The sequence below is a fragment of the Danio rerio genome, chromosome 11, assembly GCF_049306965.1.
Source record: "Danio rerio strain Tuebingen ecotype United States chromosome 11, GRCz12tu, whole genome shotgun sequence".
Taxonomy (NCBI): domain Eukaryota; kingdom Metazoa; phylum Chordata; class Actinopteri; order Cypriniformes; family Danionidae; genus Danio; species Danio rerio.
Genome location: NC_133186.1, coordinates 27347738 through 27368599, shown reverse-complemented (window position 1 = coordinate 27368599; position 20862 = coordinate 27347738). Strand labels below are relative to the sequence as shown.

Genomic DNA, 20862 nt, shown 5'->3' with positions numbered 1-20862 from the left:
AAACCACTGCGCATGTCAGACGCGTTTAAAAGGATAAAAAGGCGTTTTTCCTGGCCTTGACTCCGCCCACACTGTGTTCGCGCACGGCTCCCCTCTGTGACGTCACTCCAGACTTACTATGGAGCCACGTGGTGCCAGTAAAGAGAGATTTGAAACAGTTATAACAACGATTATTACAATAAATAATCATTATTATAACAACAACCGAAATAAAAGTAGTCTAAGTAATAATGGTAATACAGTAACAATATGTTTAACATTTGATATAATAATATCCACATGTGAAAGTGTACTATCACAAAAAATTCCAGTCAATCTTTTGACAGACACTTGTTTAAAACCATTTACTGATGAGAACAATAAGTAATCAAAGACAAAGATTTTCAGTCTTTAAAAGACCCTCATATATGATCATTCTTGTGCTAGGGACTCCAATGCGAATGTAGGCTATAATATGAAATCCTTCTGCTTTTGTAATATAAGACACTTTTTAAATATTAAATATTGTGGGTATAAAATATTAATTGCATAATATAATAATGACTAATTAAAATAATACAATAAATAGTATTGAAAATAAATATTTGTTTATATATTTTAATTACATGGTTTTTGTTATTTATTTGTTTCTTTTATACTAAAAGACCTTGCATGACCAAAGACCACCTTTTGTGCTAAATCATCCTTAAAGTTCAACTAAAAAAGACACTATGAAAGACCTGAGAGTAAATTAAAAGCCCATTTTAACTTTTGGCTGAGGTGAACTGTTTGTTTTATTCCTAAAAATGTTGCTTTAAGTCATATTAACTAACGCAGTATAAATTGTAACATTTTATACTGAACTAATAGAGTAACAACATAAACAATCTTATTTATGACTAAATGGAGTTCAAAGGAGAATACAGTGAAGCTGCACCTGCCCTCACCTTGATTTGCTCGTAGAAGACTTGTGCGTTGTCCTCTATCTGTGTCAAGAGACAGTTTTCACATTTTAAAAGTGAACATTTACAACATTTAATCCTATCATTTAATTTCAGGTGGGGTTTTTAGCTCAGCAATAAAACAAAGAAACAAAAGACTACGTTCAATTCAAAATGACGATCTCTGTCCAAAGCATCCGCCCCACCACCTCCCCATCATTCTCCCTCTCTATTCAGATGGTATGGCGAGCCAAATCAAAGGTTACCATGGGCCAACTTTGGCCCGTGGGCCCTACTTTGGGCATCTCTGACTTATGGCTTTAACAGCTTTAATTGTCAAACCTGTAACTAACAGTAATCATTTTACCAGGTGGGACAATGTGTGTATTTTCATTTAAACAGATGACTGATTGAAGTGTTTCTTTTAACGACTATGCCACTGAATCCCTAATGGTATCTTGCCTGTATGCTCACTTCATTGCTTCCCAATTGCCACGTTTATCTTGAACCTGCACTAGGCCTATCTCTCTCCAGACACTGATATTCAAAGGCGGAAACTGGTGTTTCACAACCACATGTTATATACATGATCTTTGTGTCTTTATAGCTGGCATAATAAATGTAGGCCTTAGGCTAAGATAACATTCAGCCTACAATTTAAACAGCAATGAAGCTGCAATGATCATGTTTCACAAATTGTCACCTTAGAATTATGAGGTTCTACCTGACATTTTTGTCAAAATTGAGTTATTCATAGATTTCAAGCATCTGTAAAACTGCATTTTTTCATCTCAAAAATGTTGCTAAACCTCAACATATGCTATCAATGTCTGATGCAGAAAACCTTATTCATGCTTTCATGACCTCTCAGTTAGACTGTTGTAATGCATTACAAGGCGGTTGCCCTGTTGGCCTAATTAACAAACTTCAGCTATTTGAAAATGCAGCTGATAAAGTGCTTTCTAGAACAAAGAAAGATGATCATATTACTCCAGGTTTTTAATCATTGCATTGGCTCCCTATTAAATATTGTATAAATTAAACATTTTTATTGACTACCCACAAAGCCCTGAATGACTTAGCTCCCCAGTATTTGAGGGAGCTCCTGGTGTATTATAGCCCCTAACGTCCACTACACTCAATTAATTCTGAACAATTGATTATCCCCAAAATATCAAAATCAACTGTAGGCAGTAGATCTTTCTCATATCTGGCACCTAAACTCTAGAACAGCCTTCCTAGCACAGTTCGGGAAGCAGACACACTCAGTCAGTTTAAAGCTAGATTAAAGACACATCTATTTGCATTAACATACAAAACACAGATGCTTTTGAAATCCAAATTCTCCTAGGCAGGGGTTCCCAAACTTTTCAGCCAGTGACTCCCAAAATAACAATGCCAGTGACTCGCGACCCCCAATATCCCCTGAGGTGGTTATAAATACAGAAAACTTGCATGCAAATGCGCACACACACCAATAGACCCAAATCTATTCTTCATTTATTTATGTATGTGTATCCTACATATGTAAGTGCTGTAAATGTGCCGCAATGTTTAACCTGGTATTATAAAATCAATCTGCTGCATCTGACGCTATTGCTAAGTCTTTAATATAATGATTATCCCAGGGGTCGCAATCCAATAGAACTAGTAACTATGAGCTACTATAGTAACTATATAGTAACTATAAACAACTATTTTTTTTCTTTTCAGTAGGTTATGGATAAAATATGGTAATTCTTATGGTTTAATAAAAATAAATAGATATTTGGAAATCACCAGGCGAAATCACCAGGTGAGAGAAACCCCTGGTTTCTCTCAAGGGTTTTTTTCCTTCACTCTCGCCAATTGCTGAAGTTTGTTTCTCGCCACTGTCGCCACTGGCTTGCATGGTTCAGGACTTGTAGAGCTGCTCATTGATGGATTTGCTCGTCAAAATTAAAGCACACTGAACTGAAGTAAACTGAACTAAAACTCTGAAAACTGAACTGACACTTTCAATTAATTATAATCTTCTATGTGAAGCTTCTTTGACACAATCTAACAGTCTGTAAAAGCGCTATAGAAATAAAGATGAATTGAATTGAATATATTATCATTAAATGTCAACTTATTTACATTATGTGATGGGGTTTTTATATTGTTTTCATTTTAAGATTTTTAATTAAAACAAACAAACTGTAGCTTGGCTCTATAATTTTTTTTGTGAACCAATGAGGATTTAAATTGCATGCACGAGGACCAGTTAGGATCAGCTTTCTTAAAAACATTCCGCCAGACTGCCCGGTTGACAGAGGGAAAGACCAGGAAGAAACACAAAAATCAGAGTTGATTAAATAATGCCACACCACACAAAATTCAGAAGAAACCTGAAACTGAAAAGATGTGTGTAAATGTGATGATTTAGAAGCATTTTTTGACATTGAGGTGAAAGGTTAAATTTCATATTGTTGAAAAAGAAACAGGAACTAAAAAAGTGTCATATATTAAATGTGAAATATTTTTATTTGTGTATTTACAGTCAGTGAAAGACTTTTCAGTGTTTTTTAAACGCATTTGCTCATTGTCTGTGTTCCTTTAAAGTCTTCAAATTTTATATTAAGCCTTGAAGGGCTTATTAAATAAATATAATTCAATAATTTGTATATAATTCAATAAGCATTACCATATTAATTACATAAAATTAACAGCTGCACTGGACAAAATATTAAGCACAGCCTTATATGCTTAGCATTACATTGAATAAAGCAACAACTGACCTTTCTCAAGCATCAATATATTGTTACAACACCAATTTTGTTTTCTTAAATTAAATTAATAAGCAGACTGATTGTATTTATTGACAAGTAATGCTTTAATTTATGATCTGCCAGATAGAACCTTATAATTTTTTTTACCCAAACTTGCAAATTAAAGAGAATTTTAATCGTTTACATATAGAGTACATTTAGGGTCTCTGTCATGTTATTGTGTGAAAGAGAACTGTTAAACACTTATTGTTTGCTAAATGAAATGCCAAAAAATTTGAAGCTCAATATCTCAAAATTCTTTAGAAGCAGATAGAACCTTATAATTCTAGAGCGACGAAATGAGCCAAACAAACTAGTGTTGCTTGTACTTTTTCTTTCTTTCTTTTTCTGTCTTCCTTCCTTCCCTCCCTCTTTCTTTCTTTATTTCAAATTAGTGTAATTAGTTAGTTGTTCTACACCACCCAACCCGCTCCAAGCTGGAATCGAAACGGCGACCTTCCGCATGGGAGTTGGTTGCTCTAACAAGGAGGCTAAAGACCATGGCCTCTAGTGTCTGTTGCTAGAGCACCTTTAGAGGTCAGAGGAGTGAGGTTTACCTGCACAGCACTCACTAGCTGGCCTCCATTACATTAGCAGTAATTAACTAAATTCCAAAGCTCTAATATCAATGAGCAGTAAGTATACCACCAGGTTTATGATTCAGAAACATTTCACTGAAAAGAATCAGTTCGACAAAATGACTCATTTGTGATTCAGATGTCAGTTTAAAACCTGGTAATCAAGTCCATTTTGTAAACATCGTTATTGTGTCAATGCTGTGAGTTTTCCATTAGAGGGCACAATCAGCCTGTTTCTTTTTAACCAGGCCACATGATATGTAATATCTGTTTTACTTCACAATAAATCCCTCCCATCTTATGAATTCCAAAATTTTGGTCATACTTCTTTACATTTTCTCAGACATGAAGCATAACAGAGACAAATTTATGATGATTTAACTTTAATAAAATATAATATATATAATTTGAATAGACGATAATGTACAAAATAAATAATCTAATAAAAATGACAAAAAAAATCCTACAAAAACCTTACATGATATACTAGAACGTTTCTCATATCAAAATAGAGAAAATGTTGCTTGTGTGCAAACTCATACTTGTCCTTGATCAAATGCCCTAACGTCCTATGATCCTAATGTCCGTATAAATCAGGGCACTTTCAAGCAGACATAAACTTCCATCAGAAATCATAAGAACAGAGTGTCTGAGCAGTCCTTCATTTGTGTCAGCCCTCATGATGTAATGACATAAGAGTTACAGTATGGGCATCAGAAATGTGTGTGTGTGTGTGTAAGTGTGTGTGTGTGTGATTATTGTTGACAGTCTGTTGTCTGATAAAGACACATGTATGAATCAACCATCAGTCGGCGCACCGCCTCACTGCACTGACTCAGATCGGCTGAGCTGATCTCCTCTTCAGACTGCGACAGAAAATCTCCAACCTCAGGACAAGACCTGATCACAGGAATGCTGTAGCCCTTGTTGTCATCACCTAAGAATACAAAACAAAAATCAAACATGATGAATCAAACATTTTCTTACGCAATAATAAAGGAATTTCAGAAAGGTTTGTATAATCTCAATGCTAATTGTTTAAATAATTGTTTAAATTTAAAGGGATAGTTCACCCAAAAATGACAATTCTGTTTTAATTTTCTCCCCTTCACTTGTTCCAAACCCATTTGAACTTCTTCCTTCTGTTGAACACAAAAGTAGATATTTTGATAAATGCTGATTCTGTGTTCAACAGAAAATAGAAACTAAAAGATTTAACCCTTGTGCACTGTTCAAATTTACTACCCTTTTTTATGTTTGGGATGAAAACATCCACTAAATTAAACTACTGTAACTTCAGTCCTGATCAAAACGACCAACTGTTTTTAAAAATTACAGGATTTTAACTCTTTAATTCCCAAGTTCACAAATAATGCCACTGATTTGGTGAAAAAACACACAAGATGCGTGTTATCAATACTCAATATAAAAAGTAATTGTTGACTGGATTTCTTTTTACCTTTTACCATGTCTTGGACATGTGAATGATTAGTAAAAATATTGACTTTGATGCATTGTTAGATATTTATTTTTTTCTCTCTAATTTACTGCTGGTGGCTGTTTGTAGTGGTTTGCTCCATTGACTTCCATTATAACCACATTTGATGGTGCATAAATACACAGTCTTTGTTTTTGTTTACTCCATGTAGTTCTGAGAGCTGAGATGCCTATTTTGATTTTTCAGACACATTAAGGTAAGTGTGTAAAGGTCACTCTCACACAATCACAGACACACACTTTAATTTGTTGTTATAACTCCATATAAAATCCAGAAACTAAGATTTTTTTTTTTGCACAGGCGAAAAAAAAAAGAGTTATAGAAAAAGAGTTAAAGTGCCAACTGATGATCAACAGTAAAAATGTCAAATTTGACTTCTTCCCAACAGGGAAAAACACCAACAATCAAAAATGCACAATTATTTGGTGTCATGTTTTTGTAATAAAAAATGTGGTTATAATGGAAGTCAATGGGGCAAAAACAGCCACTAACAGTAAATTAGAGAGAAAAAAATGAAAAATTCATCAAAAACACTGCATCAAAGCCAATGTTTTTACTAATAATCGTTCACATGTCCAAGACTTTGATAAAAGGTAAAAAGAAATCCAGTCCACAATTACTTTTTATAATGAAAATACATAATTTTGTGTTTTTTTCACCAAATCAGTGACATTATTTATGAACTCTGCAATTAAAGAGTTAAAATCTTGTCATTTTCTAAGCAATTAAGTAGTTTTGATCAGGACTGAGGTTGATTCATTTGCATAAATAATTTATGCAAAAAATTGAAAAAATATTTATCTGATGCATAATTACAGCAGTTTAATTTTGTCTATGTTTTCATCCTGAACATAACAAAAGGGTAGTGAAATTTTCCTTGAGTTTTTTTAACATTTAAAGCATTTTCCCAAAATATGTGTCAAAATAAGATTTGTCACCAAAAATCGTTCTGTTAGCTGAAACACGGGAAAAGTATGGCCAAATTAAGACTCATAATCCCCCCAGAGTGGATGAAAACATCCCCAACAGTACAAAAGGATTAAGTAAATGATGATGTAATTTTTATTTTTGGCTTTCCTTTAAATAAATATATAAAAAAATAAAAACAACATTAAGCTTTTTATTCAACATTTTGTTTTCTTTTTTAAAGAACAATCTTTTTCTTAAGCGTGAAGTATACTTTGAGTTTTTTAAGCAGAACTTGCTTGTACATCATTTGATAGCTTGCATGAGAAAGGGCCCTCGATGCATGCACATTAGAAAAATGTATTCTTGTAATAAGCAATAAAAATGAATTGCAGATAATATTTCTTAATTCCCTCACACATGCACTCAGTCAACATACTGTAGGTGCTGTTGGAATTACATCAAAACGTAATTACAAAATTATGAACAAACACATTTTAAAGACTGTAAATCTTACCGCATCGATCAGCCATGCTGTCAAAAAAGATCCAGGATCGAGGATCAGGCCCGTATTTGACAAAAGACACATAATGGCTGGTGTTTATACACAGAACTGCAAAGAGCTGCATCGGGTGCCTTTGAACAGGTGCATCTTCTGCAGGACAATCTGGAAGTGTGAGTTTCTGAGGAGTGTGTTCCTGTCGGGTGGGATGATTGTGAACCTAAATAAGGCAAGAAATAAGAAAGTTTAATTTTAGGGATTAAAAAAGCACACCCACATACAAATCTGATATGTGACAATACATGCAAATTACACATATGACATACAAGTCCATATTTGGATTACAATACAGTTGAAGTCAGAATTGTTATCCCCAGTGTATATTGGAAAGAAGATTTTTTTCAACACATTTCTAAACATAATAGTTTAAAGAGCCCCTGTTATACAATAAAAGAGGTTGTATTTTGGTTTGGGGGGTCTTCAACAGCAGGCTGATATGCATGCAAGATCAAAAACAAACTGTCTTATAATATGCTTTTAGTTTTACCTAATTATCCCAACGACTCCCATTTGAATCGTTCAGCGATTCATTTGTTTCCAAACCCCTACTTAGCGCGATGCTAATCTGTGCTGTTTGGTCTGATGACCCAGTCTGTTGTGATTGGTTGACTGCATTCAGTGTGAGGCAGAGATAAATGCCCAGTATGGCTTATCAACAATATTAAAGTAGTCAGAGTGCAGAATGTTTGTGTGAGCCCAATGCAAGAGTGCAATAAAGCAGTGCAGTTAAACACAGGCTTATTGTCTATTTTTAACCACAACACACATTCAGTATTAATCCACACAGTGGCAAAAGCTGAACTATTCTAAAACTTGACCGCCGCACATGTGTAGCAACAGCTGATGGCGACCATATCAACGACAAACAACAGTGGATCGTGAGCTCACAAACGCATTTAAATCCGTAAACAAATCGGCACGCATTTTGTTTTCAACATGGTTTTGGACGCGATTTGAGAATATAAAAAGTTAACCAGATACGGCTTGATACATCACGCCAACAGACTTGTTACTGCAGCGATTCATTCGAACCACTATGAGTCAACTCTTTTATAAATGATTCAATAGTTTTAAACACGGTCCACTTTCAGATTTAAGCCTTAGCTGGATATTTCACTTCACTTAGAGCGGTGTAACTGCATGGAAGGTCATTTTTAAAAACCTATAATAGGGGCTCTTTAAATAACTAATTTCTAATAACTGCTTTCCTTTATCTTTGCCATGATGACAGTACTATTTTGCTAGATACTATTCAGATTAAAGTGTAATTTAAAGTTAGGGTACTTAGGCAAGTCATTGTATAACTATGGTTTGTTCTGTAGACAATCACAAAAATAGCTGAAGGGGGCTAATAATATTGACCTAAAAACTGCTTTTCTTTTAGCTGAATTAAAACTTTCTCCAGAAGAAAACATATTACAGAAAATATTGTGAAAAATACCTTGCTCTGTTAAAAATCATTTGGGAAATATTTGAAAAAAAAAAGAAAAATTACAGGAGGGCGAATTATTTTGACTACAACTGTTTATAATATATGAAATTTATGCAACATATATTTAAAAAAGGGCTGCCTACCTATATATTTTTCAACCATTAAAAATACATATATGCAAATACATGACTAAATATTTTAGCTATAATTTTATGTGTTTGATCAAATATAAATATCTATATATAATCTATATGAACATATATCTATCTACATATTTGTAATACCAATGTTTTAAAAATGCAATATGTCAAAATATATGTTGCATATGTGACATTTTGTATATGTGAAATTCGAATATAAACTTGCATGTATTTTTCATATATTTCCATGTATCAAATTCCCACATAGGAATAAAGATTTTATAAGAATACAAATATCACTGGATTTTAGGTTCAGGTGTACTACCTGTGTGTTGCAGGTGGAGCAATACTGCTTAATTTTGCCTGGCTGAAGCTTGCGGTCCATCAGGCATTGCACACATTCATATTTAGCCAGATGACCACACAGAAAACACTCCCGAGGAGCTGCCAAAGAAAATAGAGGAAGCATAAGAGGTATTGCAACCGGCAACACTCCAATATCTATTTCCACAAAACAAATGTTATCGGGAGCAGATTTCATTTACAAGCATGTTTGTTACACACTCACAGCAATGCAATACGTCTGTGATGTCCAGCTCTGTTGAGGGAATGATTTTAGGGAACATCTTGAACTTCTTTCCAAAACGTGGCATCTGAACTATGAGGCAGGATGGAATCTAAAAGAAAAAGGTTTGATTAATGATGCATACTTTTGTATGGAAGCGCATGCTAAACATTTAGGAAATGAACCAACCTCTTCAAACTTTAGATTGCTTGTTACAAAAGACATCTCAAGCAGCTGTTGAACTGAAGGCACGGCTGCGACCTGATTCTTCTCTACAATGATCTGATGCGTATAAGCTTCCTGTGGAAACTCTCCTTGTGACCTGAAAAAAAGTAAAAACAGGTGGTTCAGGTGTGTGGTTAATGCTTGTTTACACAAAATGTACGTAAGCTACTTTCAAAGGTTTGAGGTTGGTACATTTGAAAAACAAAGTCTCTTAAAGTCATCAAAAATGTGATTATTTAATAGAAAACAGTTGCATAGAGTGAATTATTAAAATGTTTTCTATTTTAATATGTTTTTTTTCATGTAAAATACTGCATTCTTCAGGGTCACATGATCCTTCTTAAATAATTCTAATACTGTTGAAGTCAAAATTATTAGCCCCTCTTTAAATTATTATTATTATTTTTTCCATTTATAAATATTTCCTAAATGATGTTTAACAGAGCAAGGACATTTTCACAATATATCTGATAATATGTTTTCTTTGGTGAAAGTCTTAATTGTTTTATATTAGCTAGATAAAACGTAATCTTTAATTAAAAAAAAAACATTTTAAGGTCAAAATTATTAGCCCCTTTAAGCTATTTATTTTTTGATAGTCTAAAGAACAAACCATCATTATACAATAACTTGCCTAATTACCATAACCTGCCTAGTTAACATAATTAACCTAGTAAAGCCTTTAAATGTCACTTTAAGTTGTATAGAAGTGTCTTGAAAAATATCTAGTCAAATATTATTTACTGTCATCATGGCAAAGATAAAATAAACCAGTTATTAGAGATGAGTTATTAAAACTATTGTGTTTAGAAATGTGCTGAAAAAATCTTCTCTCCTTCAAACAGAAATTGGGGAAAAATATATACATGTTAATTATATTCAAAGTAATTTTATTTTTATTTATGTTTTTGAATTAATATTTTTTCACAAAAATAATAAGAAAAATATGTTTTCACTTAATGTGATAAATTTTGGAAATGTGTTTTATGCATGTTTTGTACATTTAGTTGAAGTCAGAACTATTAGCCCCGCTTTGAATTTTTAAAAAATTCCCAAATGATGTTTAATGGATCAAGGAAATTTTTTTATTTTTAAGTTTTTATTTTTTTAAACACCATTTTAAGGACAAAATTATTAGCCCCGTTAAGCTATATATTTTTTCGATAGTCTACAGAACAAACCATCATTATACAATAACTTGCCTAATTACCCTAACCTGCCTAGTTAACCTAATTAACCTAGTTAAGCTGAATACTAGTACCTTGAAAAATATTTAGTAAAATATTGTGTACTGTCATCATGGCAAATATAAAAGAAATCAGTTAATATTCATGAGTTAATAATACTATGATGTTTAGAAATGTGTTGAATACATCTTCTCTCCGTTAAACAGAAATTGGGGGGGGAGGGGGGGGGGGGCTAATAATTCTGACTTCAACAGTATATTTATTTTCTTCCATACATATTATAATAAAATGTAATGAACATATGATGTAGTAAAATGTTGAGCCGTGTTTAACAGATTGCAATGATCAGAATGGTCTGAATGCAGACCTGGAGCAGTGCAATCTGAACTGCATCCAATTCTTTTGAATGCTTTCACCCAACCCAACCTGTAACCCTACCCCTCACAGTGACATCACTAGCTCCATTGAGTACATTGTGTCTGACATTGCATTACTGATATATGCAGTCTCATTTTGCATCATCAAGGCTGCACCCAAATACTATTGGCAATGATACACACCTGATTTTGAGCAAAGGCTCTATGTGTAAAACATGCTGTAGCAGTAAAGTGATGAACTCCTCTGGATCTGAAGGAAGTAGTGGTAAAAAGTTTTAGGATAATATTCCCTTTAAGCCACAGATGTAAAACCTGCAGGTCTGCATCAAAGACGTAAATGACCACTACAGGGCGAGTAATACCTTTTTCTTCTGAAGCAAAAGATTTGCAGCCCAGTTGTTCACGAAACTTCATCACATTCTCTGCTGGAACAAAGCCTGATCTATAAAGAAAAACAGAGATCCTATCAAATCAACTGTGACTATAAACACCACATATATTCACATGATGTGTTCCATAGAGAGATTAGATACATGGAAATATATGCAAATTACATATTTGGTTCATATTTGGATTTTACATAAACAAAATATTGCAAAATATTGCAAAAATGGCTGCTTACATATGGTATAATATATTCATCCATTGGAATTATAAACATATTCCATATTATTATGTATATTTGTTCATATACAGCCAAATATGAACACATACAATTAAATCAAATATATTTGAACATATATGTACAGATTTGTAATTGCAAAAGTTGGAAAATATAACAGGCAAAATATGTATTGAACACGTCATAGTTGTTTAATAACAATAAAATGACACAAGAAGAAAGTACTGAATTACTGAAGCGTATTTAATACTTTATATAATTTTTCAAATGACGGCAGCTTAAAGATGCCTCTCATATGGGGAATAAAGTTGCTTAGGTGTGATTTTTCCCACAGACTACAAAAGAGTGTAAAAATCTTGATGGTTCTGTGGGTCTCGATGATCAATTCTGATCTTTATATTGTATTTTATATAGGGTTCAAGTCAGGTGATTGGCTGGGCCATTCTACAGCTTCATTTTCTTTCTCTGAAACCATTTTAGAGTTTCATTGGTTGTGTTTTAGATCATTGTCTTGCTAAAATATCCACCCTGGTTTCATCTTTATCATCCTGCTGATTTAGTTGTTGGACAGAAGCACATAATAATCATTTACAATGAAAAGGGCAGAGAGTTGCTGTTTAACTTCCGAGAGATTTTAGCTGCTGTCTAGGCTTTCCTCCCTTTACCTCCCTTTGCTCATGTGTTCAATACTTTTTCCCTGCATCATTTTATTTAATTATGCATAACCTAATTTGATTTGTTTACTTTACATGTGGATTTCCTTGGTTGTTGCCAACATCTGAAGAAAATCTCAAGCCAACGCCACCTTTAGAAATATTGTTTCTAAGAAAAATGATGACGTGTTCAATACTTACCTACTGTATATTTAAGCAGCCATTTTTGCAATATTTCGAAATATATGTTCCATATATTTCCTAAATGATGTTTAACAGAGAAAGGAATTTTTCACAGTGCTTCAAATAATATTTTTTTTTCTCTGGAGAAAGTTTTATTTGTTTTATTTCGACTAGAATAAAAGCAGTTTTAATTTTTGAAAACCTTTTTAAGGTCAAAATTATTAGCCCCCTTAAGCTACATATTTTTTTCAATAGTCTACAGAACAAACCATCGTTATACAATGATTTGCCTAATTACCCTAACCTGCCTGATTAACTGAATTAACCTAGCTAAACATTTAAATGTCACCTTAAGCTGAATATTAGTATCTTGAAAAATATCAAGTAAAATATTGTGTCCTGTCATCATGGCAAAGATAAAAGAAATCAGTTATTAGAAACAAGTTATTAAAATTATTATGTTTAGAAATGTGTTGAAAAAATCTTCTCTCTGTTAAACAGAAATTGGGGGACAGATATACAGGGGGCTAATAATTCTAAAGGGTTAATAATTCTGTTTTTAACTATATGTCATATATTTAATGCCTTATATCAGATTTCAATGTGGGTTGTTTGCCTTACAAACATGGGCTTTGTTATGTAACTGTCTAATGAACTATAATGAATCATACGCACACACCAAGATATTCAGAGCATCTACCTGCGTAAACAGTTCACGATGTCCCGTCTTAAAATGTGAGAAATGCCTTTCTTGCTATCTGCTGATCTGTTAAAAATTCTGTCAAAAGCTACGGATGACGTAAAGAGACTGTAAAAGGAGAGAAGAGAGAAATTGCATCATGCAACATGAACGCAACATAAAATATGAGTCACACTTCACAATAAGGTTCATTAGTAATATTAATTAATGCATTTACTAACATGAACAAACAATGAACAATACATCTACTACAGTATTTATTCTAGTTAGTTAACATTAGTTAATGAAAATACAGTAGCTCATTGTTAGTTTGTTAACTCATGGTGCATTAACTAATATTAACAAGCATGGACTTGGATGTTAATAATGCATTAGTAAATGTTCAGTTATGATTAATAAATGCTGTACAAGTGTTGTTCATGATTAGTTCATTTTAGTAAATGCATTAAATAATGAACCTTATTGTAAAGTGTTACCGAAATATGATACATACAATGCTTTTTGAGATGCCTACCTAAAGAGAGTGGCATCTAGATAGCAGGAGTTGAAGTGACCTTGGATCCCCTTCATTCTGCCAACCAGATGAGACAAAACATCTTGCTCAGCTACAGGTGGAACGTCTTCATCCAAATCCTCCACAAGTGTGGCTAAGGGCACAGAAAAAAACACATAAATAATCGTAATGTAATGTAAAGTGTGCATTTAAATTGTGCATCTATCGTGTATGCCCATACACCCAAAGTGCTACACAATCATGGGGGGTCTCTCCACACCACCACCAGTGTGCAGCATCCACTTGGATGATGCGACGGTAGCCACAGGACAACAACGCCAGTGCACTCACCACACACCAGCTATTGGTGGAGTGGAGAGATAGTACATTCATTCATTTTCTTTTCAGCTGAGTGCCTTTTATTAATCCGGGGTCGCCACAGCGAAATGAACAGTCAACTTATCCCGCATATGTTTTACACAGCGGATGCCCTTCCAGCTGCAACCCATCTCTGGGAAACATCCATGCACACTCGTTCGCAGTCGTACACAACGGACAATTTAGCCTACCCAATTGACCTGTACTGCATGTCTTTGGACTGTGGGGGAAACCAGAGCACCCGGAGGAAACCCACATGAACGCAGGGAGAACATGCAAAGTCCACACAGAAATGCCAACCTACCCAGCCAAGACTCAAACCAGTGACCTTCTTGCTGTGAGGCAACAGCACTACCTAATGCACCACTGCACCGCCTTGGAGAGACAGTTATGGAGCCAATTCAGTGGATGGGGATGACTGGAAGCCCATGATGGGTATAAGGGCCGATGGAGGGAATTTGGCCAGAACATCGGGGGTTACAGCTCTACTCGTTACAATAAAAGTGCTATAGGATTTTTAATGACCACAGTGAGTCAGGACCTCGGCTTAACATCTCATGCGAAAGATGGCACCCACTGACAGTATATTGTTCCCTTTACTATAATGGGGCATTAGGATTCACACAGACCTCAGGTTTAGCACCCCCTGCTGGCCTCACTACTAGCACCACTTCCAACAGCAACCTAGTTTTCCCATGTGGTCTTCAGGCCAATCTAAAGTCACATGGAACATTTTGACAATACTTTTGCTTCCTTTTCAAAACCCTTGTTGTCTATTGAGGATGAAAGAGCGCTCAGATTAAAAATATCTTAAAGAAACAGTCCTATTTTTGCCTAGAAATTAGCAACTTTTTATTTTCTTTTAGTCTTAGTATATGCTGTAACTACAGAGACCTCAAGCTTTAAATGGCAAAATTATCAAAACTTTTTAATTGTTTGAGCAAGATGCTAATGGTTTAATCCGATTCAATGATCTAAGCAAAGCTAAGCTAAGAGGGCTCCTGTCAGACCTGGAGATTGGCTGAATGGGATTAAAAATGGTAAAATTCAACCGCTTATTTCTAGGGGAGATATAAAAGTAATTTCCAAAACAGTGAAATGTTTCTTTAATGTGTGTTCAGAAGATAAACAAAGGTCTCAGGGATTTGAGCCACAGCCATATCACCCTGCAGCCCAAGACCGGTTACTCACTGAAGCTAAGCAGGGCTGAGCCTGGTCAGTATCTGGATGGGAGCCACATGGGAAAACTAGGCTGCTGTTGGAAGTGGTATTAGCGAGCGTTTAATCTACGGTCTGTATGAGTCCTAATGCCCCAGTATAGTGAAGAGGCACCATACTGTCAATGAGCCCCATCTTTCAGATGAGACTCCGGTCCTGACTCACTGTGGTCATCAAAAATCCCATGCGATTTCTCGTGAGGAGTGGGGATGTAACTCTGGTGTCCTGGCTAAATGTCCACCATCGGCCTTTACTCACCATGTCCTCCTAATCATCCATATCCTCCTAATTGGCTTCATCACTGTTTCTCTACTCCACCAATAGTTGTTGTGTGGTGACGCACTGGTGTTGTTGTTTTGTGGCTGCTGTCGCCACATCCAAGTGGATGCTGCACACTGGCGGTGGTGTGGAGAGACCCCCCCCCCATGACTGTGATGGGCTTTGGGTGTATGATACATGCGCTTTATAAATACATATTACGTTACATTACATAATTTATAACAGAATTTTTATTTTTGTGAGTAAAGGTAATTTAGTCAGGCCTTTGTGCAGCATTACATTTTAACACCGAATATGATCAGGCACATTGGTTTATATGTAAAAAGTGGCATTTTCTATACACTGCAGCCAGCCACTATAGGGCACAATCAAATGTTTTGGTTTCACTTTTCAGGATGTGTTTTCTGTTGGTTGCAAAATAGCAGGTCAGACTTCACCAAACTTTAGCTTTGTGCTGCATTCATGGCATGTCCTAGTTATCATGATAAAACAAATCTCGGTTTGCAAGCAGTAATTATGCGTTCTACAAAGATATGAACGTTGGAATCTCATAATTATGGTAATTACAACATTTGCAGCTAAATTTGCATAAAATTGGATTTCCTGTCTCCTGTACCTGCATGTGTATGAACTGAAGATAATTTATATTCATTTTTTTTTTTTGTTTATGACTTTATTTGTTTTACTTTATTTGTTTTTGTTCTTTTCTCATTTTGTTTTCCTTATCATTGCAGTTTTTTTCTACAAAATGATTCCTTCCCATGTTTAACAGATGGTTAAGCCCATAATTACTGAGATATGAAGTAAAGCAGATGGGTCTCACCTGAAGGAGGGTTGAGTGGTTTCAGCATCTCATCCGGAATTAACAGAAATCTACTGTCTGGTTTGCAGTTGGTCAATGGCACAAACAAGGCTTTATTTGCCTCACAGGTAAAATATCGCTTTGTTCCCAACGTCCCATCTGAACAAGTCGTCGCCTCTGTGTCCTAACAGATTTTAAGGGGCATTTTTTAACAATCTGCTTGCATAAAACACCACACAAAAACAAAAGAGTCATTGCTCACCAGTTCAAGTCCTGCCCAGCAGTTTTTCTTTCCTTCTGGAACCCCAATCCATCTGATCACCCCATACACGGTCAGTCCATTCAAAGACAGAACCTCTGCCATGGAACCCACCTCCAGAGAATAATGGGACAAGGCCTGAATAGATTCGGACACATCCTTTTTGAAGAGGACACTTCCTTTTTTAGCATTGCGTGAGTTTAGTGATGGCAAGGAATTGAGAAGGGACACTGCTTTCCTCTTCAAACCTAAAAGGGGAAAACACATCAATCATAAATAACCACTTGAGTTCTTTCCTTAATTCATTGCTAGGAAGTTTGCAGTTAAGTTGAGACTGATAGCTCATGGTCTTTCCAGTTTAAGATAAGAATCTTTTCCGCGTTCTAGTCATTTAATCACTCTCTTAAAGTGAGAGTTACCACACAAATGAACATTTATATAGCATTTAATTACCCTCAAGTTTCTTTTATTATGTTGAACACAAAAGTAGATATTTTGAAGAATGTAGGGACACGTAGAACTTTGATTTTCATAGAAAAAATGTATGAAAGTCAATTCTGGTTTTTAACACTCTTCAAAATATATTTGTTGTTCAACAAAAAAGAAACTCAACAGGTTTGCAACTAACAGTGGGGGAGTAAATGATTTAGATTAATATTTTCTGTTCTGGGTTTTTGAATATGAGCAAAAAAGGTACTGACCTAAATCAATGGCATCTCTCAGTGGTACCCTGGTGTTTAAATCAGAAGGAGCCACTTGCAGAATATCAGCTGCACTGAAAAAGGGCAGAGGAGCTGTCTTCTTCAAAGAAATTTCATTCTCAGTCTCCTGTGTAAAGAAAAATCAACAGATTTTAAGAGATCAAGTGCATTCTGTTCTGTGAGTTGCAATAATGCAGCTATTCCCTTTGTATTTCAAGAATTCTGTTTATGTGATCTACAGGCAGATTAACACTTATGTCAGAGTTGAAAAGGGCATACTGATTATGTAATGTTATTCATATCATGTTATGATATCATCTATTTATTTCAATGCGAGCATTTCCTGTAAAGTTTCCTTTATAGATGTTTCCTCTATATGCAAAATTGTCTGTAAAAATCATTAATTCATTTTCTTTTTGGCTTAGTCCCTTTTTTAATCAGGGGTCATCACAGCGGAATGAACCGCCAACTTATCCAGCATATGTTTTATGCAGCGGATGCTCTTCCAGCTGCAACCCATCACTGGGAAACACCCATACACTTTTAATCACACACACACTATGGACAATTTAGCTTACCCAATTCACCTATAGTGCATGTCTTTGGACTTGTGTGGGTAACCTGAGCACCTGGAGGAAACCCACATGAACACCATCATTAATTTATTTAAATGAAAATAAAAATGTACAATTTATAGTTTATTTTATTTTGATTTAAATGTTATTTTTAAACAATTCATCTGATGGACATAGTTAATCTATTTCATTTCATATATCATATATATCATTTTAGAACTCATATAAAAAATGTACATTCATTATGGTTTGTAAAATTTATTACACCAAACTAATATGACTAATGGCGACGCGGTGCCACAGTAGGTAGTGATGTCACCTCACAGCAAGAAGATTGCTAGTTTGAGCCTCAGCTGGGTCAGTTCGCATTTCTGTGTGGAGTTTGCATGTTCTCCCCATGTTCACGTGGGTTTCCTCCGGGTACTTCGGTTTCCCCCACAAGTCCAAAGACGTGGTACAGGTGAATTGGGTAGGCTAAATTGTCCGTAGTGTATGTGTGTGAATGAAAGTGTATGTGTGTTCCCCAGAGATGGGTTGCAGCTGGAAGGGCATCCACTGCGTAAAACATATGCTGGATAAGTTGGCGGTTCATTCCGCTGTGGTGACCCCATATTAATAAAGGAACTAAGCCAAAAAGAAAATTAATTGATATGACTAATTAAAAACGTGTTTAAATAAAATAAATTACTTGAAAATATATATTTATACAATGTTTATATTTAAGTATACATTTTTATTGTTTTGCTAAAAGTTAACTATGCAATTTTGCACTTCTATCGTGATTTTTTCCTTGTGATAGTTTACCCAAAACTGAAAATGTACTCACTACTTGAATGTTTTTCTTTTTTCAGGAAACACAAATTAATATATTTTTAATGAAAACTGAAAACCTGTAACCATTGACTTCCATAGTAGGAAAACCTAAAAGAAATACCTAATATGGAAGACAATGGTAACAGGTTTCCAGCTTTCTCAAATATTATCTTTTGTTTTCAAAGCAGGGTGAATAATTGATAGCAAAATTTTCATTTTGGCTTATCATTTTACAAAGATTTCTGGATGATTTTTGCATGAATAAATGCAAACATTTTTCATCAAAATAAGTTATTTCCTCACCACCAGCTCCAGCTCGAAGCCCAGCACCTGCAAGTCTCCCTGTTTGTCTTGTTTGCCTATTTGAACCAGATTCTTGACCAAGCACGGCTGAAAGATCTTCTTATGTTTGACCATCACCAGATCATCCCGCGCCAGCTCACAGATGGCGGAGAACAGCTGGAGGTTTCCCAGCAGCTCCAGCCTCCTGCTAGCGGGACACACCAACATCAGCAGTCCAGCCTGGTGCCTCGACAGCGGGTAAGTGTCGTGTTTCTTTACCGTCCTGCTGCTCCTGATGCTACCTCCTCCTTCACAAACCATCCCAATCAGCTCTTCTTCTGCTGTCTCCCCTTCTGCTCGCCCGATAGTCCCGCGGGACAGGCCTTTCTTGTTTCTCCTCAGGACGATGAAGTACCGCTGCTCGTTGAGCTCCATGTTGAATGGAGAGTGTTTGATGAACACAGAGCGGCCGGGAGATCAGTGACAGCAGAATGTGAGAGCTGTCACTTATCAACTAGAAGGGCGGTAATGTCATCAACATTCCTCCCGTGACGTGTGCCACTAAGTCATATGAGACTGGAGATCTACATCTGTGCAAAGGAGTACATCAGTCACAGACAAAAGTACAAAAAAGGATGATTTGTGTGCAGTGTTTAATTATTAATGAGTGATAATTGTGGTAATTTATGCACGTTTACAATGATGACTGGGAGATTTTGTGCAATTTTAATGACCATATTTATGGAAGATTAGTTTAGATTCGATTATTGTCATTAGACATGTACAAGTAGCCTACAAGGCAACGAAATGCAGTTTAGGTCTAAACAGGAGTGCAATAGCAGCAAGTGCAGGATTATAGCCTAAGTGCAATTATAGAAAACTTTAGGAAATATTTACAGAGGAATGTACTACATAATATGCAAGCTGTATTAACTATAGTCAGATATTTACAAAAAGTTGAAAAAGTAACTGTAAGAGATGAAACATAGAAGAGATGAAGAAAATAGTATATACGCTCACCGGCCACTTTATTAGGTACACGTGTCTAACTGTTCGTTAATGCAAATTTCTAAATAGCCAATCATATGGCAGCACCTCAATGCATTTAGGCATATAGACATGGTCAGGATGATCTGCTGCAGTTCAAACCGAGCATCAGAATGGCGAAGAAGGGTGATTTAAGTGTCTTTGAACGTGGCATGGTTGTTGGTGCCAGACAGGCTGGTCTGAGTATTTCAGAAACTGCTGATCTACTAAGATTTTCATGCACAACCATCTCTAAGGTTTACAGAGAATAGTTTGAAAAAGAGAAAATATCCAGTGAGCGGCAGTTCTGTGGGCGCAAATCCCTTGTTGATGCCAGAGGTCAGACGAGAATGGCCAAACTGGTTTGAGCTGATAGAAAGACAACAGTATCTCAAATAACCACTCGTTACAACCAAAGTATACAGAAGAGCATCTCTGAACACACAACACATCCAACCTTGTGGTGGATGGGCTACAGCAGCAGAAGACCACGGGTGCCACTCCTGTCAGCTAAGAAAAGGAAACTGATGCTACAATTCGCACAGGCTCACCAAAATTGGACAATAGAAGATTTGAAAAACGTTGCCTGGTCTGATGAGTCTCACTTTCTTCTGCGACATTCGGATGGTAGGGTCAGAATTTGGCGTCAGCAACATGAAAGCATGGATCTATCCCACCTTCTATCAATGATTTAGGCTA

At 35.5% G+C, this 20862-nt stretch overlaps 1 protein-coding gene across 1 annotated transcript; it reads right to left on the bottom strand.

The window, feature by feature from the left end:
• Positions 1-4081: 4081 nt before the first annotated feature.
• cyld2 (cylindromatosis (turban tumor syndrome) 2) lies at positions 4082-19619 on the bottom strand. Its single transcript, XM_009306058.5, has 13 exons — positions 19159-19619; positions 17468-17594; positions 16770-17014; positions 16529-16691; positions 13852-13984; positions 13338-13445; positions 11542-11621; positions 11363-11429; positions 9580-9712; positions 9394-9502; positions 9151-9269; positions 7209-7413; positions 4082-5224 (listed from the first exon to the last, which is right to left on the bottom strand). The coding sequence occupies exons 1-13, from the start codon at positions 19570-19572 to the stop codon at positions 5043-5045; spliced, it is 2085 nt and encodes a 694-aa protein (XP_009304333.1). The 5' UTR covers positions 19573-19619; the 3' UTR covers positions 4082-5042.
• Between the last annotated feature and the right edge of the window lie 1243 nt (positions 19620-20862).